This window comes from Psittacula echo, assembly GCF_963264785.1.
Source record: "Psittacula echo genome assembly, chromosome: 24".
NCBI lineage: Eukaryota > Metazoa > Chordata > Aves > Psittaciformes > Psittacidae > Psittacula > Psittacula echo.
In genome coordinates, this window is record NC_137759.1 from 5,084,516 (window position 1) to 5,106,243 (window position 21,728).

Here is a 21,728-nt window from a genome sequence, read left to right on the forward strand (position 1 = left end):
AGCAGGATAAGAGTGGAGACTTGCGCACCGATTAGAGCTGGGGAGTTCAAATTAATTGTTCTCCCTTTCTTCCCTGCCTAGAAAAGGTTTCTTTTAATAATTTGAAGCCCTGAGGTCAACACAATGTGTTTTATTTAACTACATATCTTCAGCCAGTTCATGTGTTTTGATAAGGGCCCTTTCTTCCCAAGTGAAGAGATAAGAGGCTGAAGCAAATGGGTTGGAAATTCATTAACTCAAATATTTATTGTAAATGGGTGCCTTTTAGACAGGTGCAAATCTTTCCATACATTTTCTTAATGTGACAGCTGATCCCAAAATGCTTTCCAAAGATGAGAGCCCCAGTGCAGCCATTGCATGGGCAAACAGAACCGATCTGGTGCGCTCAGCAGCAGCAGCTGCTGTGAGCACGCACTGGGACCTGTGTTCCCTGGATAACCTCAGCCTGGTGCTGCTGTCAGCTCTGCTCAGGAGGTGCTGTAAGACCTGAATTGCTGCTTTTACATGCAGAGTTAAGGCTCCTGCTTTGCTGTGTTGCTCCAAGTCTAATGCTTGTTCTGTCTGTGCTTGTGTTTTATAGCTCCAGGACTGAGCAAAGCAGAAGGGGAGGGAGATGAGTTCTAGTTTAGTTGCTGGGGGAAATGGTGGGCCAAAGGAATGGAAGGTGAGGCAGAAAATGAGTGTCCCGTCCTGCTCAGAAGTCTGTAATTACACTTTAATGGCTGACTGCACGCACTTTGGTATCCAGAAGCTGGTGTCAGCATCAGAGACAAGGAATGCAGGAGGTGCCAGCTTGCCCTCAATTTGTGGTCTCAGAAACACCGTGTTACACATGGGCTGTGTGAGCGCACCCTTCTCAGAAGAGATTTTGTGAAGGAAGGCCTGTTTCTCACAGTTCAAAGGTTATTAAGGAGTGTGGAGAAGCTTGTCCTACTGATGCTTCTCTTCTGCTAGAAAACTTCTCTCTTTGCTGACATAAGTTCTGGCACCTTTCCTGCAGCCTAATTTTGAACATCAAGGAAAATGCATGTGGGACTTGTTTGTGCTGATAATGGCTACAGCAGTGAAATGCTTCCAAGAAGTAGGCAGGGGCAGAGCTTGTTGAAAGTTCAGAGCTCAGTTTCTGTAATGCTCTGATCCCATAAATAGATACAGGTGAGCAGTTACAGGAACTAGAGCCCCGAAACAAGAGGTTTGGAGCTGCTATAAGGCAAGGGTAGATGGCTTTTCAGCATGGGAAAGAGAGGGAGCAAACTGGAAACTCAAGTGTCACACATCAAAGGGGAATGCAGGGTAGTTGGTTGGTTTTTCATTGCAATATAAACTAAAGGAGCATGCAGCAGGCAGCAAGGAGCTAGGTTCATTTTCTAGTGTGAGACTGTAGAGCTGAGAGTGTGGATAGCATCCAGAACCTGAAAGGAAGTTGTAGTGAGGTGGGATTGGTCTCTTCTCCCAAGTAACAAGTGATAAGACACGAGGAAATGGCCTCAAGCTGCAGCAAGGGAGGTTTAGGCTGGAGATTAGGAACAATTCCTTCCCCAGAGGGTGCTCAGGCATTGGAACAGGCTGCCTGGGGCAGTGCTGGAGTCATCATCCCTGGAAATGTTCCCAAACCATGTAGACAAGGCCCTTTTAGTGATATGGATTAGTGGTGGCCTTGGCAGTGCTGGCAATGGTTGGACTTGATGAGCTTCAAGGTCTTTTCCAACCTGGCTGATTCAATGATTCTGAGTGGATTAGGCACAGTGATGGGGACCATCATGCCATTAAGTCAGCAGTTCAAATACCACTTACCAATTTAGGAACATGCCAGAGTGCTGGGAGGCCTTGCCAGAGGGCGGATCATTAATGTCATGGTCTTTGGTGAGTGCCTATGTTCTGGAAGGTGGTTGGGATCTTTTCTCGAAAGCCTGTATTTGCTGATGGAGAGGAGTTGAGGAAGAGAGACCTTTGTTGGGTGAATGGAAGCCGGAGGGTGGGAGTGAGCAGGCGAGCGTGCTGCCTCTCAAACCTTTCTGTCTGTGCAGGCCGAGGTCCCGAGCAAGCCTGTAGTCCGTCCGTACCGTCCCCCCACGGCTCAGGAGGTGTGTTACCAGAGGATCCAGCTGGCTCAGCAGCAGGCAGCACAGCTGGCTGTGGCTGTGCAAAAGGCCTCTCTTTCCTTGCCAGGAGAAAAGAGGAGGATTGCTCATGTGCCAAATGTAGCCCTCCCCGCAGCAGCCAAACAAAGTAAGCCAGCAGCGTTATCTGTGATCTCTGTCCTGTCCTCTCGCCTGCTAAAAGACACTGACTTCTGTTTAAATTTCTCCTGAGCAGATGTGAAACTATCAGGAGATGTGGAGCATTGGCCATGGCTTGACTCTGTCCTGTTAGGGACCAGTGGAAAGTCTTTACCCTGAGATATTCCATCCTGTGAAAAGCAACAGACTAGATATACAGCCCTGTTCCTTCCTCTGTCTCACTCAGCCTCCGTCACTTCAGCCTGTTCTATTTGTTTCTTCCTTGGAGCACGTTTGCTCATTTGCTCTTCCATTTAAGCCTTCAGAGATGGCACGAACAGGAGGGAAGTACTAATTAATGCTCATTGGTATCCCTTTGTAGTTGGAAGGACTCAGAGGTGACGTGATGGGCAGTTAGTGAGTATAGCTGACAGGGTTACCTCTTTAAACTCTGCTGACTCAGTTACCCCAAAACAAACAGAAATGAAGCACGTTTCCTGGCAGAAGGTTCCTTCATCCTTGCCTGGAAGGTGGCAAAATTGCCCAATTTGTATCCCTTTGGAGGCTTCCATTTGAAAAAAGCACAGCTTGCAGCATGGGCCTTTTATAGTAAGTTCCTTCTGGCTACCTGAAGCCCAGTGGCAGGATTTTACCTTTTCTGTTTCTTACAGGCCTCGTGAGTAGCAAGACGTCTGCTGCTGGCAGGAGTGTCACACCTTCCAATGACTCTGAAGCACCCACCCTTTCTCTGAAGGCTTGCACCTTAGCTGGGATGGCTTCGAAGACCACCAGCACCATCATGCCGAAAAGGATAGCGCATGTACCCTCCTTACAGGTAAGAAACTGGAAATCTCTCTGGTCATTCCCCATTGAGGTTTAACCAAGCTGCTCCAAACTTAGCTCTCTCTGAAGAGCAGTGTTTTGATTAGGTTGATTAAAAGGGATTGTTTCTTCCTGTGGTTTTCCTCGATAGCATTGTATAAAAAATTAAACACTTGAGGGGCAGAAGCTTAAAAAGATAGAAATACTTAAGTGCTGCTCTGATCTCTTTGAATATTGATCACTCCTCTTCAGTCTGAGCCTTCTGTTGTGCTCTGTGCCTAGGTGTGGAGCTGTTTGTGTCAGAGACTTGGAGCCTTTCGTGTTCAAAAGGCATGGCTGGATTAATGGCCTTCCTGGGCTTTGTGGGCTGTACAAAGGAAGGTGGTTATGAATAATGGCCCGCAGTGACCTGTATAGTTAAAACGTGATCATTTAAACTTCCTACTGCTGTTAATATTTGGGGGAAAACCTCTTTTTTTTTTGTCTTTTCTTTTTCCCCATGAATACCTGCCTTAGGTTTTGGGTACTGTTGCTATGAGTTCCTTAGCACAGAAGTCCCTCCTTTCTCTATGAGCACTGGGAACAGGTTACTCACTAAGACAATTCCAAATACAGTTCCTCATGTAGCAGCAGGTGATGGCATAAGCAGCTGTGAGCTGGAATGGATGGCAAGGAATGTCCTGGTTAATGACGGGGCTTGATTTAAAGATATCTTTATTGGTGATATCTTGTGTCAAGATATATCATAACTCTGCTTATTTCTGTAGGAAGGAGAAGTCACTTTCTTCCTTCGCCACTCAAAAAGCCACCATAGTAACATAGAACTTGAAGCTGATTACAAATAAAAGAAACAACTGAAAGGATAAAGTATTTACCAGTGTTACAGAGGTGCTTCAAGGGTGTCATATGAGAAAATATGTGATGAAAAGTACCAAATCCCTGTGAACAGGGCATTAAAGTGGAAGTCTCATGAGAAAAATGAGCACTCTTCCCATTGAGATAACAAGTTGTTCCCCCTTGAACGTGCTCATTATCTTCCATGGAGCTGGTTTTATTACATATTGCAGCAAATGGCTTCGTTTCTGGATATCTCTTGGGTGGGATGGAGACTGACAAAACAGTTTGGGTGCTTTAGAGGTGACCATACAATTTCTTCTCTGGAAAAGAGGCAAATTGTGTGATTTGAGGGATACACTGATGTTTAATGGAAAACTGCAGTGGTGGGTTGTAACTCGGTCCAGTGTGCAGTGTCCAAAGTGCTGGTTTTGTGCTTGAAGAACATGTCATTCAATTTAAGGGGGAAATCTTTTCAGGAGCATCATGATTTGCATTAACAAAAGAAGAAAACCCCAGTGCAAGGAAGTTACAGGAATCCTACAGGAAGTGGGATGATTTAGTTGGCTGCCAGCTTGGCAGGAGTGGTTCTCCCATTCTCTCTTCACAGTCAGAGCACCAAAAAGAAAATCATGTCTGTTGTGCACATAACTGTTGTGTGTTCATGTCTGCAAAGCGTGGTGCTTGGTACCATCCTAATCTTGAGCCTGTTAATTCAAACGTCAGCATTTTTGTGGTCTGGAATGCTTGCGTGTGTAAATGTAGTATTGTGACTAATGCCGCTGGGAGTCCTTGGCTGCTGGATGAGTTGTGTAATGAAACATGGTTGTTTTCTGAAGTAGTTCAAATACTGAAGGTGGCACAAAAGCTTCAAGTGGTGTTTCTAGTACCAAAAATGGTGCATGTTATGTTTAGCTTTGGCCAGATTTTCAAAAAGGAAATTGTGCCCCTACTGATAACACCAGGATTAATAAATTAATTTATTAATCTGTTAATAAAGACCAGGAAACGTGACAGTCTCAAAGGAACGTACTTCTTAAACCCTGAATAGCCTCTTTCTCTCTCCCTGTTTCGTCTCTAGAGCACCAGTTTACAGAGGCCTGTTATTCCCACAGAATTTGGTGCTAAAGTCCCAACAAATATTCGTCAAAGATACCTGAATCTCTTCATTGATGAGTGCCTGAAATTCTGCTCCTCTTCCCAGGAAGCATTTGACAAGGTCTGTACAAATGCTTGCTGCTTATGAATCAAGTCCACAGCAGTGAATAACCTCCCCTGCCTTGGCTAAGACCTTCTAAATTGCAACAAACCCAGATCAGAACTGCTGTCCACATACAGTTCTGTAGAGGAGACTGGTATTAAATAATTCCAGAGTGGATCACAGGAAGTGCAGTTCGGGGGGGGGGGGTTGTTCCAGTAGGAAATCCCATCTTTCCTTTCATTCAGAAAGCATTCACAGTCTGTTTAGTAGGGGAATGTGTGTTATGGTCAAGCTGGACAAAAAGGCCTTTAGGTCTGACACAGCAGCAGACACCTCCTGGAATCTTCAGTGTTCCACAGTGATAAGTGGGATAGATGTAATTGATAAAACTTGCTGCTTATGAAGGCTTTCAAGGAAGCTTTTAAAGAGCCTTCTAATAGTAGAGAATAGTATAGTAGGGTTTCCAAAAGCAGAGTTGAGAAAGTGGTCTGTTTTATTGGAAAACATTGGCTGTTAATGTTAGTTGGGTAAATATGGGACCTGGTATGCTGTGGTTTGTAACCAGAGCAGATGCCGCGAGGGTTTCTTTCATGGGATTTCGCCTTCACAGCTCTCTAAGGGGAATGTTCCTGTTGCATCCAAGGAGTGACTGTTTGTCAAACTTCCTTTCTTGCCAGTTAAGATTTTGTATTGCCGCTGAAGTGGAGAAAACGGCCTTTCCCTGGCACTTCCACTGCTGCTTTGTTAATCTGTCAGGGATGGTTTCACATGAAAATGCTTCTTCTAGCACTTTGCTTAAAATACAGTTATTTTTTTCCTCTTAGTCACCTAAGCAGGCCCCAGAAACCTTGGATTCTGTATTTTAAGAGCCAAGCATTTTTGTTCTCCAGCAGCAGCAGCAGTGGGAAGAGAGTGTGTAATAATGAATTGCACTGTTTGCAGGCCCTGTCGGAAGAGAAGGTGGCTTATGAACGTAGCACCAGCCGCAACATCTACCTGAATGTGGCAGTGAACACCTTAAAGAAGCTCCGAAGCCTGGTGCCCAATTCCCCCAGCAGTACGAACAGTACGTACCACACTTGTGGTTTACTAATCGGAGCCCTGCTTGGATTAGAAGCCACCGAGAGAAACTTGTTGAAAAGACAGACCCATTTCTCAGAAGCATTACGCTGAAAGGCAAACAACTCCAGTTAGCTTTTTATAGCCTGGCAAGCTTTAATGGGCCTTCAAGAGGCAAGTCCTACAATGCTTTGTTGGCTCTCTGAACCTAAATGGAGATAATGCCACATGGATTATTTTTTTTTAGCCCAAGTTCTTTAAAATGAAAAGCCCCACTAATGGAGTAACTTTCACGTGATGCCTTCAAAGTGATAGACTCGTCCATCACCACAGAAATCTGTTACACACATTAAGCTTCAAGAGAGAAACGAAGAGGGTTAAGACATTTCATTATTGGCTCTCGAGAGGGTACATTAAACAATCAATTTGTGCTGTTCTTGTGAATTTTTTTTTCCCCTCGTCTCTTCCCTTTTCTCCCCTCTGTCTTCATTACCTTCATGGCCATTAGTCAGAGCGGCTGAACTTGGGAGGCTGGCCTTTAGGAGAGGCCTGCCAGTTAATGATTAGTAAAAAGCACCTCTCTGCCATTATCTGATGGGCTGAGTATATTCTAGAGCTCTGAAGCTCTTTTCTGAAAGAAGTTGAAAGATTCAGTATGGGAGTCTGGTCTGCGGGGACCTGACAACAAAGCTGCTCTCTGCAGGTGGGTGATGCCACCAGGCAGCGCATGACCAGATCGAGTTGCTTCTGTGCTTAGTCCTCTCTTGCCTTTGGTCAGTAGGACTCCTTCTATGCAGAGTAAGCAGGTAGAGCTACCAGAGGTTCCCAGGGGAACTGTAAAAATGGCCTTGCTGCTCTTAAAAAGAAGTTGCTGTGAGCTGACAGTGCAAAGAGAAAGCTCTCCATCGTGCTGGAATGAAAATGCTAGGCCACCACCTCACACATGCCAATTATTGGAGCAGAGCAAGAGTTGCAAAGGATAATTACAGTCCTCCTTTTACTGATGTATAGTGCCCCATACTCTAGGACTGAAGTCACTTAGCTGGTTATCTGATCTCTGTCCTGTTTTCTGCTTCCCTCTTCTCACTACAGAGACAAGTAACAAGAAAGTGGTGTCCCATGAAGCTGTGCTGGGAGGGAAGCTTGCTGCTAAGACAAGCTTTACTCTAAACCGGTCAGGGAGCTTGAGAGCAGAGGATTTAACAGGTAAGACCCTGCTCCTGTGAGGCTGTAACCTGTAAATTATAGCTGGAAGTGTAACGCTGTGACTGGGGAGAGCAAGATCTGACTGATGCGTGATGTGCTATGACTTTTTCCAAGGGCCTGTAGGAACAGGCCAAGGGGGAATGGCTTTAACCTGCCAGAGGGGAGACTGAGATGAGCTCTTAGGCAGAAGCTCTTCCCTGTGAGGGTGCTGAGGCGCTGGCCCAGGGTGCCCAGAGAAGCTGTGGCTGCCCCATCCCTGGCAGTGTTCAAGGCCAGGTTGGACACAGGGGCTTGGAGCAAGCTGCTCCAGTGGAAGGGGTCCATGCCCGTGGCAGCGGCTTGGAACTGGATGAACTTTTAATGTCCATTACAACCCAAACCATTCCATTATTCTATGATTTACCTGCAGGCCAGTGTTAGGAACATTACCTGATTGCTGTGCAGTGCTGCGGTGTCAGTGAATGTCACACCACTGCTCAGCACCTTCTTGCTTCCCCGCTTCAGGCTGCAAGTTCACTGATGTGGCCCGCATGGCTTTGATGTAACATCAGTAACTGCTCAGAGCTGCCTCATGTGTTTTGGGTATTACTGACCTGGGCTCTTATTTCTGTCTGGATTTTACTTGAACTTTCTTGCCCTGAAGCAGTTCTTCACAATGTGCCTGTCAGATTAAAAGCCAAACTTTCAAATACCTCCTCCAGCTCTTCGGGGCTCAGTTTCACGTTTATGAATGTCATAGTAAGGTCGTAATGTAGCCAGAGGGTTGTGCCACAAGCATGATTCATGTTGGTTCAAATCGGTTATGGGTATTTTGGTTGCCAAGAGATGCAGGCAACTAGTTGAGGAGATCAGAGGAGAGGCAGGCAGGCCATGGAGCAAAAGGAATTGACACGGAGAAAGCTTAAAAGGGCCTGTATAGCTCAGCTAAGCAACATCAAAGAGCGCACAGCAATATTGGAAGGGTTTAACGTAGCAGCAAAAGAACAGATATTGAGCGGAGGGCAAGATGTTATAATTGTTCCGTGAAATGAAATGAGCAGCCTTGATTCAACAACAGGAAGAAAACTTCTGATAATGAATTTTTTAGCTAGCTGTGGGTGGCTTTTGACGGGGGATTCTTTGGGCTCTGTTCCATGTTATCGGTTAAAGCATTTAAAACAGTAAAATGCAAAAGCCTCACATCGGTAACAAAAAAGCCTTTCGGAGGAATTTGGTTTCAGCTGTTTTCCAGATGTAATGCTAGGTGTTGAAGGGGTTAAAGATCAGCTTGTGCACCAGTAACCAGGTCTTAAAAAATACTGCCCCGACACCTATTTCCCTGTCAATCCTGAACAAAGGCAGAGGAAGCAAGTTCAAAATAGTGGGAGCCCCTGCCAGGAGGCTTGATAGAGCAAACACCAGGAAGAGAAACAGCCCTTACTTAAGTGATGTGTCTTCAGCATTGTCTTTGTGTGCAGGGGCTGCCTTGTACCGGCGACTGAAGGAGTATCTCATGAGTGAAGAGCAGCTAAAGGAAAATGGTTACCCAATGCCTCACCCAGAGAAGCCCGGCCGTGCTGTCCTCTTCACTGCAGAAGAGAAGAAAACAACTGACTGTAAGCTCTGCTGGCTCTTCCATTCTGCCAGGTTTGCTAGATACATCACAACTGGAGATGCCTGTCCTGCTTGCAAGTGCTCTTTTTGCATAAGCATGTTCATGATCTTCATTTGCTCCGGTTGTGATGGGGCTCCTTGGCTGTGACCTTTGTCTCTGTAGGCCAGCCAGTGGCAGAGGAGAGGAGTGTGGCTGCAGGAGTCTGCTGTGTTTCTGGAGGATGAGTTTCTTCAGCTTGCCTGTCACAAGGGTGTGATTTCTGACCCAAGGTTTATGGTTTGTGGCCCGTGGGGCTGTGAGGCTGAGGGAGGTTTCTGGTTGCTGCCAAAGAACATGAATTGGTCAGGTTGCCTCCCTGGACAAGCTGCCTTCATTGCACTGTCTTGGAGGCTGCCTGCTGCTTTTGCAATGGAAGTGGTTGGAGAGAGGCTCCTGCTCAGCATCTGATGATCTTCCCTCTTGCAGGGGAAGGATTTTTGTGTGTCTCTATGCACAATAATACAGTCGGATGTGGGCCACGCTGGTTGTGCATCATGTCTTGCTGGTTTGGCTTGCATAGGTTTCTGCTTGATCTCTTGACAGCACTGGGCCAAGTAGTTTCCAGAAGCCCCTTTTGCAACAGGACAAAGTGATCCCCTCAGGTTTCCTCAGGATAGGGAAGGGTCTTCCTCTGTCTGAACTTTCTGAACTCCTGTAGCAGGATTTATGCTTCTCAGACTGATTAGAGCAGGCTGTGGTGCAGTAGGGATAAAACACATACTAGGGCTGTATTTTGAGGTGCATTGCCACACTCCTCTGAGCATCTCTTTGGAGAGACCTTGCTGAAGTGTGTTAAGTGCTCATCCATGTTAACACCTTGTGTCTACATTTGTCCTGTGGTTGCTGAAGCAACCTGTATGAAAGCTCTCTTGCATTAACACTGTCAAGTACTGTATTTGTCAGAGCCCTTTTCTCCAGTGAACCAGCCAGCGCCTTCAGAGGCTTCTGAGATTGTATTCCTGGTTCGGTTTCTGCAGTGTCCTGCAGATGTTGCAGGATCTTTGAATTTGTCCTTAGTAGCTACTGCTGGTCTGTTAATGCTGTGGCCATGGTCAGTGGACAAAAATGGGCTAGACCTGGGTTATGGAGAGCTGGAAATGTGCTAGCAGCTTAAATGCCCACACTCAGGGAACTGCAGAAATCAGTCAGCCCTTTTTCTGTGGCCTTTTGTACCTCTCATCTCTGAATTGTGGGCAATACAAGCACAGATGACAGGAGGGAGAAGTCTGTGACTGCCCCCTTGGTGGAGCAGGAATTCCTGGGTTTAGATGCTGGAGAATCCTTACAGGAAAGCTGTGCCCAGGAAGAGCTAGAATGCCATTTGGAAGTGACAAGGCACAGATCCCTTGGAAACCAAGCTTCATTGGCTCCTGTGTCCAAACAATGACTTATTTATCCTGTTTCTTAAAATAACTGTATTGGAGTACAGCATAATTTGCTGTGGATGGAGAAATAATGCAGCAAATGCTGATGTGAACTGTGCTGAAGCTGATGTTGCACACCAAAAACTGCAGGGGTTCTGTAAGAAGTGTTTGGGAGGGCAAATGCTACAGGACTGCAGTTTTAGGGGGATTGTTGTGTCTTTGTGAGAGTTGGGAACAACATTTGGAATCCTTTTTAACAGGAGGAGTTGTTTCACCAGTATTTGGGGCTTCAGTGATTCCAATTTACTTCTGCTTTGGCCAAGTTAAACAGGTGAAGGATTTCCAGTGACCTGACTCTTGCTTCTCTCTTCTCTTAAAGCCTCCTGCAGGATTTGTTGTCGCTGTGGCACCGAGTACATGGTCTCAGCCTCTGGAACCTGCATTCGCAAAGAGGAGTGTGTCCATCACTGGGGAAGGCTACGCAAGCAGAGAGGTATAGCAAAGCCCTTCAGAGAGGGCTTAGTTACATGCTAGCTGTGCTCCAGCTCCGAGCAGTCTTCCTCGAGCACAGCCTGCCTCGGGGTTGAGTTGCTGTGAACTATTTTGTGGCTTTGTCACGCTGCCAGGTGATGACAGTTCCGAGTTTTGTCACTGGGTGGCCCTGCCGCTGCTGAAATAGCCTTGCAAAGGGCTGCTGGGATGTAGTGGTACCCCTGGGGCTGGAGCAGAGGCTGTTCATCTTTCTGGTTGAAAAGAGTAAAAGAAACAGCAAACCTTCCTGTGCCCTTTGAAAAGAGTCAGCCCTTTTAGGAGGCTGACTGGGGAGCACTAGATGTCTGTCACTGCCCAGGAGAGTTTATTGGTCATTTACAGCCAGACACTAACCTGGTTTGAGCTCTGCTGTGGTTTTCCATCAGAGCATCCAGGCTTCTAGAGTTTGTCTGCCTGAGTATGGGAAACTTAAGCTCTTTAGGTTCCTATGTGTGAATCCATACTTATTTTCCCCCTTTGTTTGACACATTATTGTTTCTGTGCTCATCCCGGGTACCTCTGCATGTGAGAGCTAAAGTTTAGATCTCTTGTTTAACAGGACTCTCCTCTTTGACTCTTATCTCTTGCTCTTTCAGTGCCAGGTGGATGGGAAACTCATTACAGCTGCTGCTCAGGAGCTGTGGGTTCACCAGGCTGCCAGGTTGCTAAAGTAAGTTATTGAGCAACACCTTTTTCTTCTCAATGACATTTGTCCTCTGCTTACAGTGCTGATGGCTGTGTGATTGTTGCTTATGCCTTTAGAAGAACAGTGGCTTCCCTGAAGGGGAGAAACCAAGTACTTAAATATCTTTTGCTATGCAAAGGTAGGAGAATTCCGTGTTTGGCAGGAGGGAGGAGACTGAGCTGTCTGGAGTGAGGTGGTTCCATTTGGTCTAAGCAAATGTCAATGGATTAAGCTGCCCAGCAAAAACTCAAATACAGATTTCTTTAAGGAAACACTGAAATGAGAAATAAAAGATTTCCTTGCAAGGAGCAGTCCTGGGGCCTTGGTAACAGTGTGCCAAAACCTTTCTCCTGTTTTTCTCTTTCCCAGAAGCCCATGCTAAGTAACTTTCTGCTGTAGGCCAGATCTTCTCCTAGTTTTCTGTTTACTACGTGCCCTTTGTTGTCTTAAGGGGAGGAACGTTCCCAAGGAGCTTATTGTAACTCATAAATATTACTTCTTTTGAGGAACAAGAGGGGGAAGGGATCCCAGCATTACAAAGCAGAATGAAAAACCTGCTCAGGGATAGAGTTTTGGCCCTTTGATATAGCTGAACAGGGTCATGTCCAGTGGAAGAAGCTCCACGTGTATAAAGCATCTTCTTGTCCCACTGTTTTAAAGACCTCAAGTGATACAGGGCCAGCAAGGCTGGCTGTAGGTTCTGGAGAGGTGTGTGTCCTTGTTCTGGCCAAAAGCTAGAGCTGGGAAGTGATTTTTGGGCAAAATTCAAGGTTTCTTAAATAGGAAGAATTGTCTGTATGGGCACTGTAAAAGCCTGCCCTGCACAGTCTGAAGTGAAGCATGGATAGGATCAGGCAAGCTGCTACTTCTGTTTCTTTTTCATATATAATGAGGATCTTTTTTTTCATTGGTGTTCCAAAAACTATCCAGCAGGGAAGTTGGGAGAATTGATAGGGCTATAAAAATATGACTGCTCTGCATGTTTTTGCATGGCTGTTGTAGACCATAAACATTCATGGCCTTTTAAAAAACACGCAATGTCTCTAATAGGCTCCTACTCAATGAAGCATGATGCCAGTGCTGCAGGGCTCAGGCATCCTTTCACATCTGCCTCCTCTTTCTTGTGCTGCTGCACATCTCTGTGTTCTTCTGGCTTCCTTGGTTTTCTCATCCTTTGGTAGATTTAAGATTGGAGTCTATAGTCTGCTCAGAATGAGGGTATACAATGAGATACTGGGGAGCACAGTGTCTTTCAGCTTTAAAGGGTGTTGAAAAGAGTAGATATTTGTAATAAGAAGCTGTTCTAAGTAAGGAGATCTGTAGCTGGTTAGAAAAGCAAATCAGTGTCTCCTTCCAAATACATCGGAGATGGGCCTGTCTGGATTAGGCTGCAATTAGCCAGTGTGGCAGGAGATGGCAGGATGGAGCTGTGCTCGTACCTACTGCTCCACAGGAGCAGATGGGTCTGAAGCTGATGTTCTTTGTGATAACTGAGTCTGCTTCTTTGGTCAGAAAAACAAGCAACTTCTCTGCCCTCCTCTCAGCAAGGAAGAACTGGACAGCTGAGAGTATCTGCAGAAGTGTTCAAGGCCAGGTTGGACACAGGGGCTTGGAGCAAGCTGCTCCAGTGGAAGGGGTCCCTGCCCGTGGCAGGGGGTTGGAACTGGATGAGCTTTAAGGTCCCTTCCAACCCAAACCATTCCGTGATTCTGTGATCAGCTAATGTAGAAAATCACCTTTTTTCTTTCCTTCACTGCCCAGTTATATTGTATGACAGAGGGAGAGAGGGGCTTGAGCTGCAAGGGAGGGAAACATTTATTATCTGTTGGCCTGGTGATCTGCAATTTCTGTAGCAAAACAGATTCATGGGCAAGTATGGCCTCTTGCTCCTGGGAAGCAACTAACCATGAGGCCTTGGAACTTTGGATAAAGGGACGGATTGGATTTGGTGTTGTTCCAGCTGCCTTGTTAATGTCGAATGATGCAGTTCTCTGCACTGTGGCTGCACTCGCGGTGAAAACTTATGCAGGAAAATATGCAAAGGTTCTCCATCTCATTACAGGTTTCAGCTTTAGAAGTGCCTCAGTTCCTCATCTCTCCAGTCTTTCTGTCCTGAGACAAACAAGTACAGTTTGACTCCTTGTAGGGTGAGATCTGTGCGAAGCACGAAGAAGGAGGCTGTACACAGGCTGCTGTGTGCAAATACATTGAGATTTAAGGATAGACAAAACTTACACAAAACACCCTCTGGGGAGCAAGGGAGAGACACCTCTGGGTGTGGTGCTGCAGTTTAACCATGTTAGTGGGCAAAAGGGCAGTCACAGCCTCTGACTTGCCCTCCATTACCTCTTCCTGCTTCCCTGGTGCCGTGGGGTAAGTAACCGAATCACTGCAATCCTACAGTTTAAAGCTTAAGCCAGGAAGGTTTTCAGGCTGACCAGGCAGGGTGGATCTGTGCCTGCAGAAGAGAATGGGAGTGCCTGTTGCAGCAGTGGGTTAGTGTTGCATTGGCTTAAGCCACTCATGAAATCACTTCCTGAGTTTTCCTGCTGGCTCAAGGAAGCTCTTCAGTGCTGGATCTTAGATCCTAGAGCTTTAGCTGGGGATAATGAAGGGTGCTTGGAAGTACTCTCTGTTGCCTCAAGTGCTGGTAGGCAGTAGCTCCTGTTTGTGAACTGTCTGGTTTTGGAATACAGTGGTATTTATTTGTACACACACATAGATGTGTGCTCTCTACGGGCTGTGATACATCCAGTGCTAACGCTCAAATGAGGATGTCTGGGATTAGAATCCTGCACCTGGGCATGTCTCAGCCTCAGGCTAAACCAGGAACCCAGCAGCTGGAGTTGGATCAGTGCAAGACTCAGTGTGACCCTTCCTGGGGAATTTCATTCTGAATCCAAAGTTGAAAGTCCCCAGATGAGTGATGTCTTGCTCCTACTCAGTATGATGCCAGTAGCCCTGGTGTGGCATTGGAATCAAGGTTGCACATGGCTATGATTGCTGTTGTGGTGAGCTTCTCTGACTGGCAGGCAAAACTTCCTCCTTGTTAACCTCTAGAACTGATAACGAAAATATTCCTGTTTGAGTGGACTTTGAGTGGGAGGTTCTCTCGGAGTGGACTTTTTGGATTCTCGTTCCTACCATCAACAATTGTCCATCGCACCCCTGTTTTTGTTGTCTTTCAGCAACACGTCCATGATGGGAGGAAGGAGAGCCTTGATGGCTTTGTGAAGACTTTTGAGAAGCTGCCTACAACTGATGGCTACCCTGGAATCTACGCATTAGACTGTGAAATGGTGGGTTCCTGATGATAGAATTCCCTTTTTGGGGAAGGCTGAGGGTGTGGTACAAGTGGCTGAAGGAAAGCTCTGTTTTCTTACCATCTTCTTTCCTTTCTGCTGTGGGCTGTAAATCATAGTGGTCCTGTACATTTAAATTAGCTCTTATTAATAAGTTTTAGTAACGTGTGTTTCACCTGGGGACTGTGAGCACCCTTGAAAAGCTCTATCTAGCTGGCCAGTACTGAGCAGTGTTTGCTGCCTGGCTTGGCTACACTGGATGTGCTGCATTCTGGAAGTACTCTGCAGTCCTCCAGGGAATGGCTCCATTGATACCACTTATCTTCATGTCTGCTCTGTTGCTTGCAGTGCTACACTAAGCAAGGACTGGAGCTGACAAGAGTAACAGTGATCAACTCTGACCTGAAAGTGGTATATGACACCTTTGTCAAACCAGACACCAAGGTGGTGGACTACAACACCAGGTAAGGACAGTATTCCTTGAGTCCCAGGTCTGGGCTCAGAGTCAAGAACTTACGGGGAAGGGCTGGGAGCACTTGTTGAAACTCCACTGACCACCACTTCCTAATGGCTGGGACACTTTGGCCCTGAGGTGTTCCTTTAGTGAAGGGAGCCCTCCCTTCTGCTCTCACTCTGCAGATTCTCAGGTGTGACAGAGGAGGACCTGGAGAACACTAGCATCACCCTGCGGGATGTCCAAGCCGTCCTACTGAACATGTTCAGTGCAGATACCATTTTGATAGGGCACAGCTTGGAAAGTGACTTATTTGCACTAAAGGTAACTTGCATGTCTTGCATTTATGCCTCCCTTTACTTCTTTCCCACCCTGGTGTGTGTTAGATGTCTCTTTTAAATTTAGGAGCTATTTATTTCCAATAGCCAGCAGGACACAATAGATCTGTCTTGTCTCTGAGCCAGTGTGAAGCTGTTTGTGGTGGAAAAGCAAGGGAGTAGGTCATATGAAGGTGGACAAGAGTAGGTTGGAAGGACTGATTCCGAATCATTTGCCTTTCACCCCTTCTGTACAGTCAAGAATCCTTTGATGGTGTCAGCATCCTTTGACAGTGACCCTGGCTTGAAGATGTGCTCAGGGTCACAGCATGAACAGGGGAGGCTCTGAAGTCCCCTGTGACCTCTGGATGTCCACAGTAACTATTTTAGAAACAGGACAAGCCTCTTTTTCGCCTCTTGCCACTGGAGACAATCATCACAGTTTCTCTCCTGATGTTGCAATGTCTGTTTTCTCTGAGTGAGGTTCTCTGCCTGGTTTGCTGTGATTTGTGGTGTTACTTAGATCAAGCTATTTTGACCTTTCGTCTGTCTTGTTTCCTGCCTGGCCCTTGTCAGTCTGACCTGCACATCTCTCAGCCATATCCGCTGTCCTGCAATGGAGGTCTGTCCTCTCCCCTTGCACGCTGAACACAGATCCCCAGGAGCTTGGCCAGGGGCACCAAGAAAGTGTGCAGCAGGAAGGAGCTGAGTCTTTAATCTGTGCTCACAAGCCAGAGCTTCCTCCAGCCGCTCTTTATCATCCAGCTGCTTTGATGAAGAAGCTGTGCCTGCCAACTCATGGCAATAGTTTGGAAGCAAGAGGTTTTAATGCCTGCAAAGCGCTTTACCTCTCCATGGCACCCTTTATCCCAGCCTCTCAGAGCGTTCATCATCATCATCATCAAAAAATTATTTACAGTTTTAACAGCACAAGATGACTGTGTTGGCCTCTTAGAGGCATGATTCTCTCTTAGCAGTGCAGACACTGCCAAGAGAACGAACCCAAGAGCAATAAAGCAGAGTGTGACAGGCAGTGGCATGTCAAGTTGTAATGTCTGAGGGCCGTGGCAATAAAGTCGACATCTCGCTAATGGCCATGGCAAGCTCCAAATGGTGATAGCATTCCCATTTTGATTTAAAGCTATATTATCCTATTTCCCCAGTCTTCCTGATCTCCATAAGTAATTATCGTTGGGCCTGGGTGGGTGCCAAACTTGACTGCAGTCGAGGAGAGATTATCCTTAATGTTGGCAATTCTGTACTCCAAAGGGTGTAGCAGGTTGTTGCTGTTAAACTCCAGCTGTTCTCAGGCATTACAGAGCTGGACTGTGAAACTATTAATGACCAAGGTATGGATTGTCCCGCAACATGAGCTGGTGCATAAGAAGAGTCAAGGCAGAGGAGGAGACTGGATTATCAGGGTCCTGTCTGAGTCATCCTGTGTTGAGCCGGGCAGAGCTGTCTTTTGGTCAGGCACACAGGTCTATCTCTGCATTTTACTCCTGTACTTGAGATGTGGGACTGCCTTCATCCACATTCCTTTAGCTCTCGTTGAACTTGTGCCAACAGAGGATTAACCTAATTTTAGCCTGCGAGTACGAAATTAGTATTTAAAGAAAGCCATCTTACCCTGTGTTTATGGACTCTGTCAAATGTGGCCTTCTGGCCCTCCACAGGGCCCCTTGATGCAGGGTAGGTAGCATGTGGACTGGTTCAGCATCTTCCTCCACCATGATGACACTTCATACCTAGAGGATGGCAAACCTCTTGCCTCTCCTGTGTGCCTAGGCACTTTGACCCAGCTGTGGGACCAGCCCAGGCCTCCCTCCCACACACTGTGTAGTTCCTTATGCCCAGGAGTACAATATCTCTGTGTCTCATTTCATCCTTGCTTAGCTGGCACTGGTTAAAAACTTCCTGTTGACTCATGGATGATGGACTGGAGGTTTTCAGGTCAGTTTGCACCTTTAAGGTTAGGCCTTTTCTGTAGAAGCAGTGTGATGTGCAGTGGATTGAGTACAGTTTTGACTTGCGTATCCTTCCCACAGTTGTCCACATCTTGAGAAACAGCTGAAAGGCTGTTACAGGCTTTGTGGGGGATCAGTTGGTTCCTTGGCTTGGTTTTTCACTGTAAAAGACACTGAGAACTATGCCAGCTTCTCCAGGCCAGGGGATTAGGAATTGGCCTGGCCTGTCATTTGGTTTATACAGACTGGAGCAGCCCTGAGTATCTGTGCTGTGAAGGGGCAGTTAGGCAGGGCTTTGAGGGCAGGTATGTTGGCTGGCAGAGCACTGGGAAGCCTGTGTGCACGCATCCTTCAAGGGAGAGTCATCTTTGATTCACCCAGAGCCTCTTGCAAGACTGGTTGGGCTGGATGGAGCTTGGTGACACCATTACACAGAGCCCGAGAGCCTGACCGGAAGGAGGATTGCTTTAGCATGGTTAATCCTAAGGAGTGTCCGTCCCTGTGGGAGAGGGAAAATAAGCATGTTTCTTTCCTGCTCCCTCCCTCCAGCTTATCCATGGCACAGTGGTGGATACCGCCATCGTCTTTCCCCACCGCCTGGGTTTGCCTTACAAACGGGCTCTCCGGACACTGATGGCAGACTACCTCAAGCGCATCATCCAGGACAATGGTGAGAACAAGGAGGAGCTCAGAGTGGGGGTCTCGTGTCCCATCCCACCTGGATGTGGGCTCCTTAGACCTGCCCTTCTCCGATCTCCCCAAGCCCCATCCTCTTGCTCCTAATCTCTTTTTTGCCCCACGCAGTGTTTGGCAGTAGCTGTGAATGGCCAGCGTACAAAGTCTCTACCACAGTTTGTTTGAACCCTGCTCTGAGGGCCAGCAGCACTTGCTTCTTCCCTCTCTGTGCTAAGTAGGGACCAAAGAAGTGGTGTGAGAAGGCCAGAAGTAGCTCTGACAAGGCTGTGTCATGCCCTCCCTTCCCTCTCTGGCAAACTGAGGTTGACCTGCCTGTTTGAAGCATGGCATGTTCCTTTTAGTCTTCCTTGAGCACATTGGAAACATACTGCTGAGTAAACTGGGGCCTCTCTGACCTCCATAGCCTGAGGTCCTACAGACTAAGAGGACTTCAGCCCTTACATTTAAACAAGGGAATGGTGTCAAGCTGAAGTCCAACAAAGCATGTTTAGTGGAAATCCATCACTGTTGTTCATGATGATCACAGATGCCCCTGTGGTTGCTGTGGCAGAGGGCAGGAGTGTGAGGCAGGACATTGTCTCAGGAAGCCTTGCTCTGTGCTGTCAGCAGCCCCTGTGCAGCAGAGGGGCTGCAGGGCCATTGTGGTAACTGCCATCCTTGTCATTCTCTCCGCAGTGGAAGGGCATGACTCCAGTGAAGATGCCAGAGCTTGCATGGAGCTAATGGTCTGGAAGATCAAAGAAGATGCTAAAGTGAAACGATGACTTGCGCTTTCTCTCTCTCCTGTTCCTCCTCCACCTCTTTGAAGCAGTGCAATAAATACTCAGAGTAACACTGTCCACCTGTACGCAGCAGCATGCTACCCCAGGCTTCCCGTGCACTCCCAGGTATCTATGGGACTTCAGGACTCCTGCAGGCACTGCTGAATGGCACCAGCTCACTGCTTGCAGGTCCCTCTGTCCAGATAGTGGCTGTCAGATCCTCCTTACTCCACCTGAGGGATACTCTCTGGTTCAATTGCCTTGTAGGCAAGGCGAGGTGGTTTTGAGTAGCACAACCAGAGAAAGAATTTCTTGGTTCCTAGAAGAAGCTTTTAGAGGTAGGTCAGATATGTGCAGAAGGATCTTTTTGGTTCAGTTAAAGGTAGATCTTTTTCCTCTTCTTTCAAATGTAACATATATTGCCTCTGTGCTCTAAAGCTGGTGGATTCCCACAGTGTTTGGAGATGGGGGAGATGGAAGAACGCTGGGCAGGAAGCTGTAAAGTGAATGGATTGCCTAGTTTGTGTGTGAATGGCAAGCAAAGGGTGGTGAGAGCTGAGGATCAAGCCATGTGGGAGGAGATCCTAGTGCAGTCCCACTCTGGAGGAGAAAGCCAGAGCCACAAGAGACAAGAGGTTATCTCTGAGAGCATGTGGTGGGAGCAGCATGAGGTCAGAGAGGAATCAGATGGGTCAAGGGGAATTACTGCCTGCTGCAGCCCAGGTGATCTCTTTAGTGAGGGCTTGGTGTCCTGGTGCTGCGGTTGCTGCAGAAGGGGCAAGCCACCAGTGTCAGCCCTTGCCCAGAGCTCAGGGAGCTCTGTGTGGTAGTGAGGCAAGGGACAGAGGGGCTTGGACAAACTGGGCTCCCAGAGCCAAGCAGCAGCTTGCAGCCTTCTAGGGAAGGAGAGTGGGAAGAGCAGGCATTTGCAGGTTAGAATCATAGAATCAGCTAGGTTGGAAAAGACCTTTAAGATCATCAAGACCAACCTGAGCTTCTAGCATGTCTCCAGTGAGCTTGTCTGTAGGGATCAAGGTTTTTGGGAGGACCTAGGTGTAAGATTGCACCTAAGGGTGGCCCTTTGCAGTCTGCAGGACTTCCCAGCAGTCTGTCCCTGAGAGCAGGGACTTGGTGCAGGCAAGAGCAGAAGCAATAGTAAAAATAACTCTTTTAAACCAGTTTACACGTTGGTTGGTTGAGAAGAGCAAAAGACCCAGATACTGTCTGATCCCTTGTCCAGAGCGTGCCCCCATCGCACTTGTGGCAACTGGGGCAGGAGCACGGGCACACTGGTGGCTCTGCTTGAGGGAACAGCAGAGCTGCTTGAAGTGGTCCCTGATAGATGTGGTTTTGTAGCTGAGGTCCAGGCAGCAGCTTTGCCCTGTTCTTAGCACAGCCACTGCCTCAGCTGGAACTGTGACCGCTTCCCAGCGGTGGCTGCTGATGGCCCTGGCACGGGTGGGCTGCATGGCTCCGGTGGCAGCGCGGCGCGGGAGCTGTTGGGCTTTGGTGCTCACTGGAGCTGGGTCTGGCTCCCTCCTCTGTACCCACTGGCAGTGCTGGGTTGGAGGCTGGGGATGTGCTGTGCGGCCCCCAGCACATCCTGTGACCTGTCCCACCTCCGTGCCCGTGTGGTTGGGGGGTGCTGGTGCGTGCACAAGCCCTGGGAGGCTCTCCCCATCCCACTGCTGTCCTGACCTCTGCCAGGCTCTCCTGAAGCCACCAGCAGCAGTAGGGACTGTACAGGCCCCTGTTACTGCTGAGCCCTCCTGTGTTGCTTCTGTGGCAGTGGCACAGGCTCCCAGCCTGTTTGTTATCCCAGCTTTCAGGCTGTGCAGCTCCCTGCCACTGCCCCAGTGCTCCGTAGGGCACATCAGATAGCATGGGATCACATCCAGCTCTCCTTTGCCAAGCTGCCTCCTTCCCTGCTGTGGGGCTTCCATGTGAAGCAGCCTTGGGACACCTTGTCTGGTCCCCCTCTCCCATTGCCTGCGGGGAACAATCTGTTCCTGCCCAGGCTGCAGGAGAGATGGGAAGTTCAGGGCTTCCTCCCCAAGCAGGGAAGGTTTGTTCCCGCTTCTGCCTCTTTTCCTTCTTCATCCCCCTGTTTATCTCCCCCCTTGGCTGCAGTGTACCTGGAGCAGCATCCATCTACCCTGCAGCCACGTTAGAGCTCAGAGCTGGCTCTTGCCTCCAGGTTCCCCCATTACCCACCAGCCCTCTCCCACATCTGCCTTCCCTGGAAAGGCCAGCACATTTCTAACACGGACCTGCTGCGCTGGTGTCCTGCTTGGGATGCTGGCTGCTTGGCTGGATCCCACCAGCTGGCCCGGGGAAGGCAGCGCGCTGCTGGAGGGTGCATTCCCCTAGGAGTGAGTGCTGCCAGGCCAGGGGAACCTCACTCATTCCCTTCCCTTTCCGCACGGTTCACTTGGGACCCCCTAAAATGAGGCTTCTGCTTCCACCGGCGCTGTCACCGTGGGTCTGAGCAAGTGCTGGACCCCCCGTAACACTGTAAACCCAGGAGCTCGTGGTTGGGGTGAGAGGGTTTTGGGTTGTACAGAACTGTTGTAACCGGTAACTTTTTGTAATTGTTTTTAATAAAAGGGTGTTGACTAAATGCATGCTCCGGAGTCTGGGTCTGCTCTGCCTGTGGCCGCATGGGGAGGGGGGATGC

The 21,728-nt window shown here is 48.0% G+C and overlaps 1 protein-coding gene across 3 annotated transcripts in view; it reads left to right on the top strand.

Annotated features, from left to right (window-relative positions):
- The window catches only part of REXO1 (RNA exonuclease 1 homolog), a 42,185-nt gene extending 20,521 nt beyond the window's left edge, over window positions 1-21,664 (top strand). Inside the window, exons 4-16 of one of the 3 annotated variants that reach the window (XM_080633755.1) lie at window positions 2,028-2,229; window positions 2,891-3,054; window positions 4,957-5,094; window positions 6,019-6,142; window positions 7,228-7,341; window positions 8,799-8,936; window positions 10,718-10,831; window positions 11,466-11,539; window positions 14,743-14,853; window positions 15,205-15,320; window positions 15,496-15,634; window positions 18,144-18,264; window positions 18,966-21,664. In XM_080633755.1, coding sequence (XP_080489881.1) covers window positions 2,028-2,229; window positions 2,891-3,054; window positions 4,957-5,094; window positions 6,019-6,142; window positions 7,228-7,341; window positions 8,799-8,936; window positions 10,718-10,831; window positions 11,466-11,539; window positions 14,743-14,853; window positions 15,205-15,320; window positions 15,496-15,634; window positions 18,144-18,264; window positions 18,966-19,054 — 1,644 coding nt within the window. In that variant the 3' untranslated portion in view covers window positions 19,055-21,664. Of the gene's footprint in view, window positions 1-2,027; window positions 2,230-2,890; window positions 3,055-4,956; window positions 5,095-6,018; window positions 6,143-7,227; window positions 7,342-8,798; window positions 8,937-10,717; window positions 10,832-11,465; window positions 11,540-13,616; window positions 13,928-14,742; window positions 14,854-15,204; window positions 15,321-15,495; window positions 15,635-18,143; window positions 18,938-18,965 lie in introns of those variants that run through there. The other 2 variants (XM_080633754.1, XR_013958421.1) reach the window with 2 other exon arrangements.
- The last annotated feature ends 64 nt before the right edge of the window (window positions 21,665-21,728 follow it).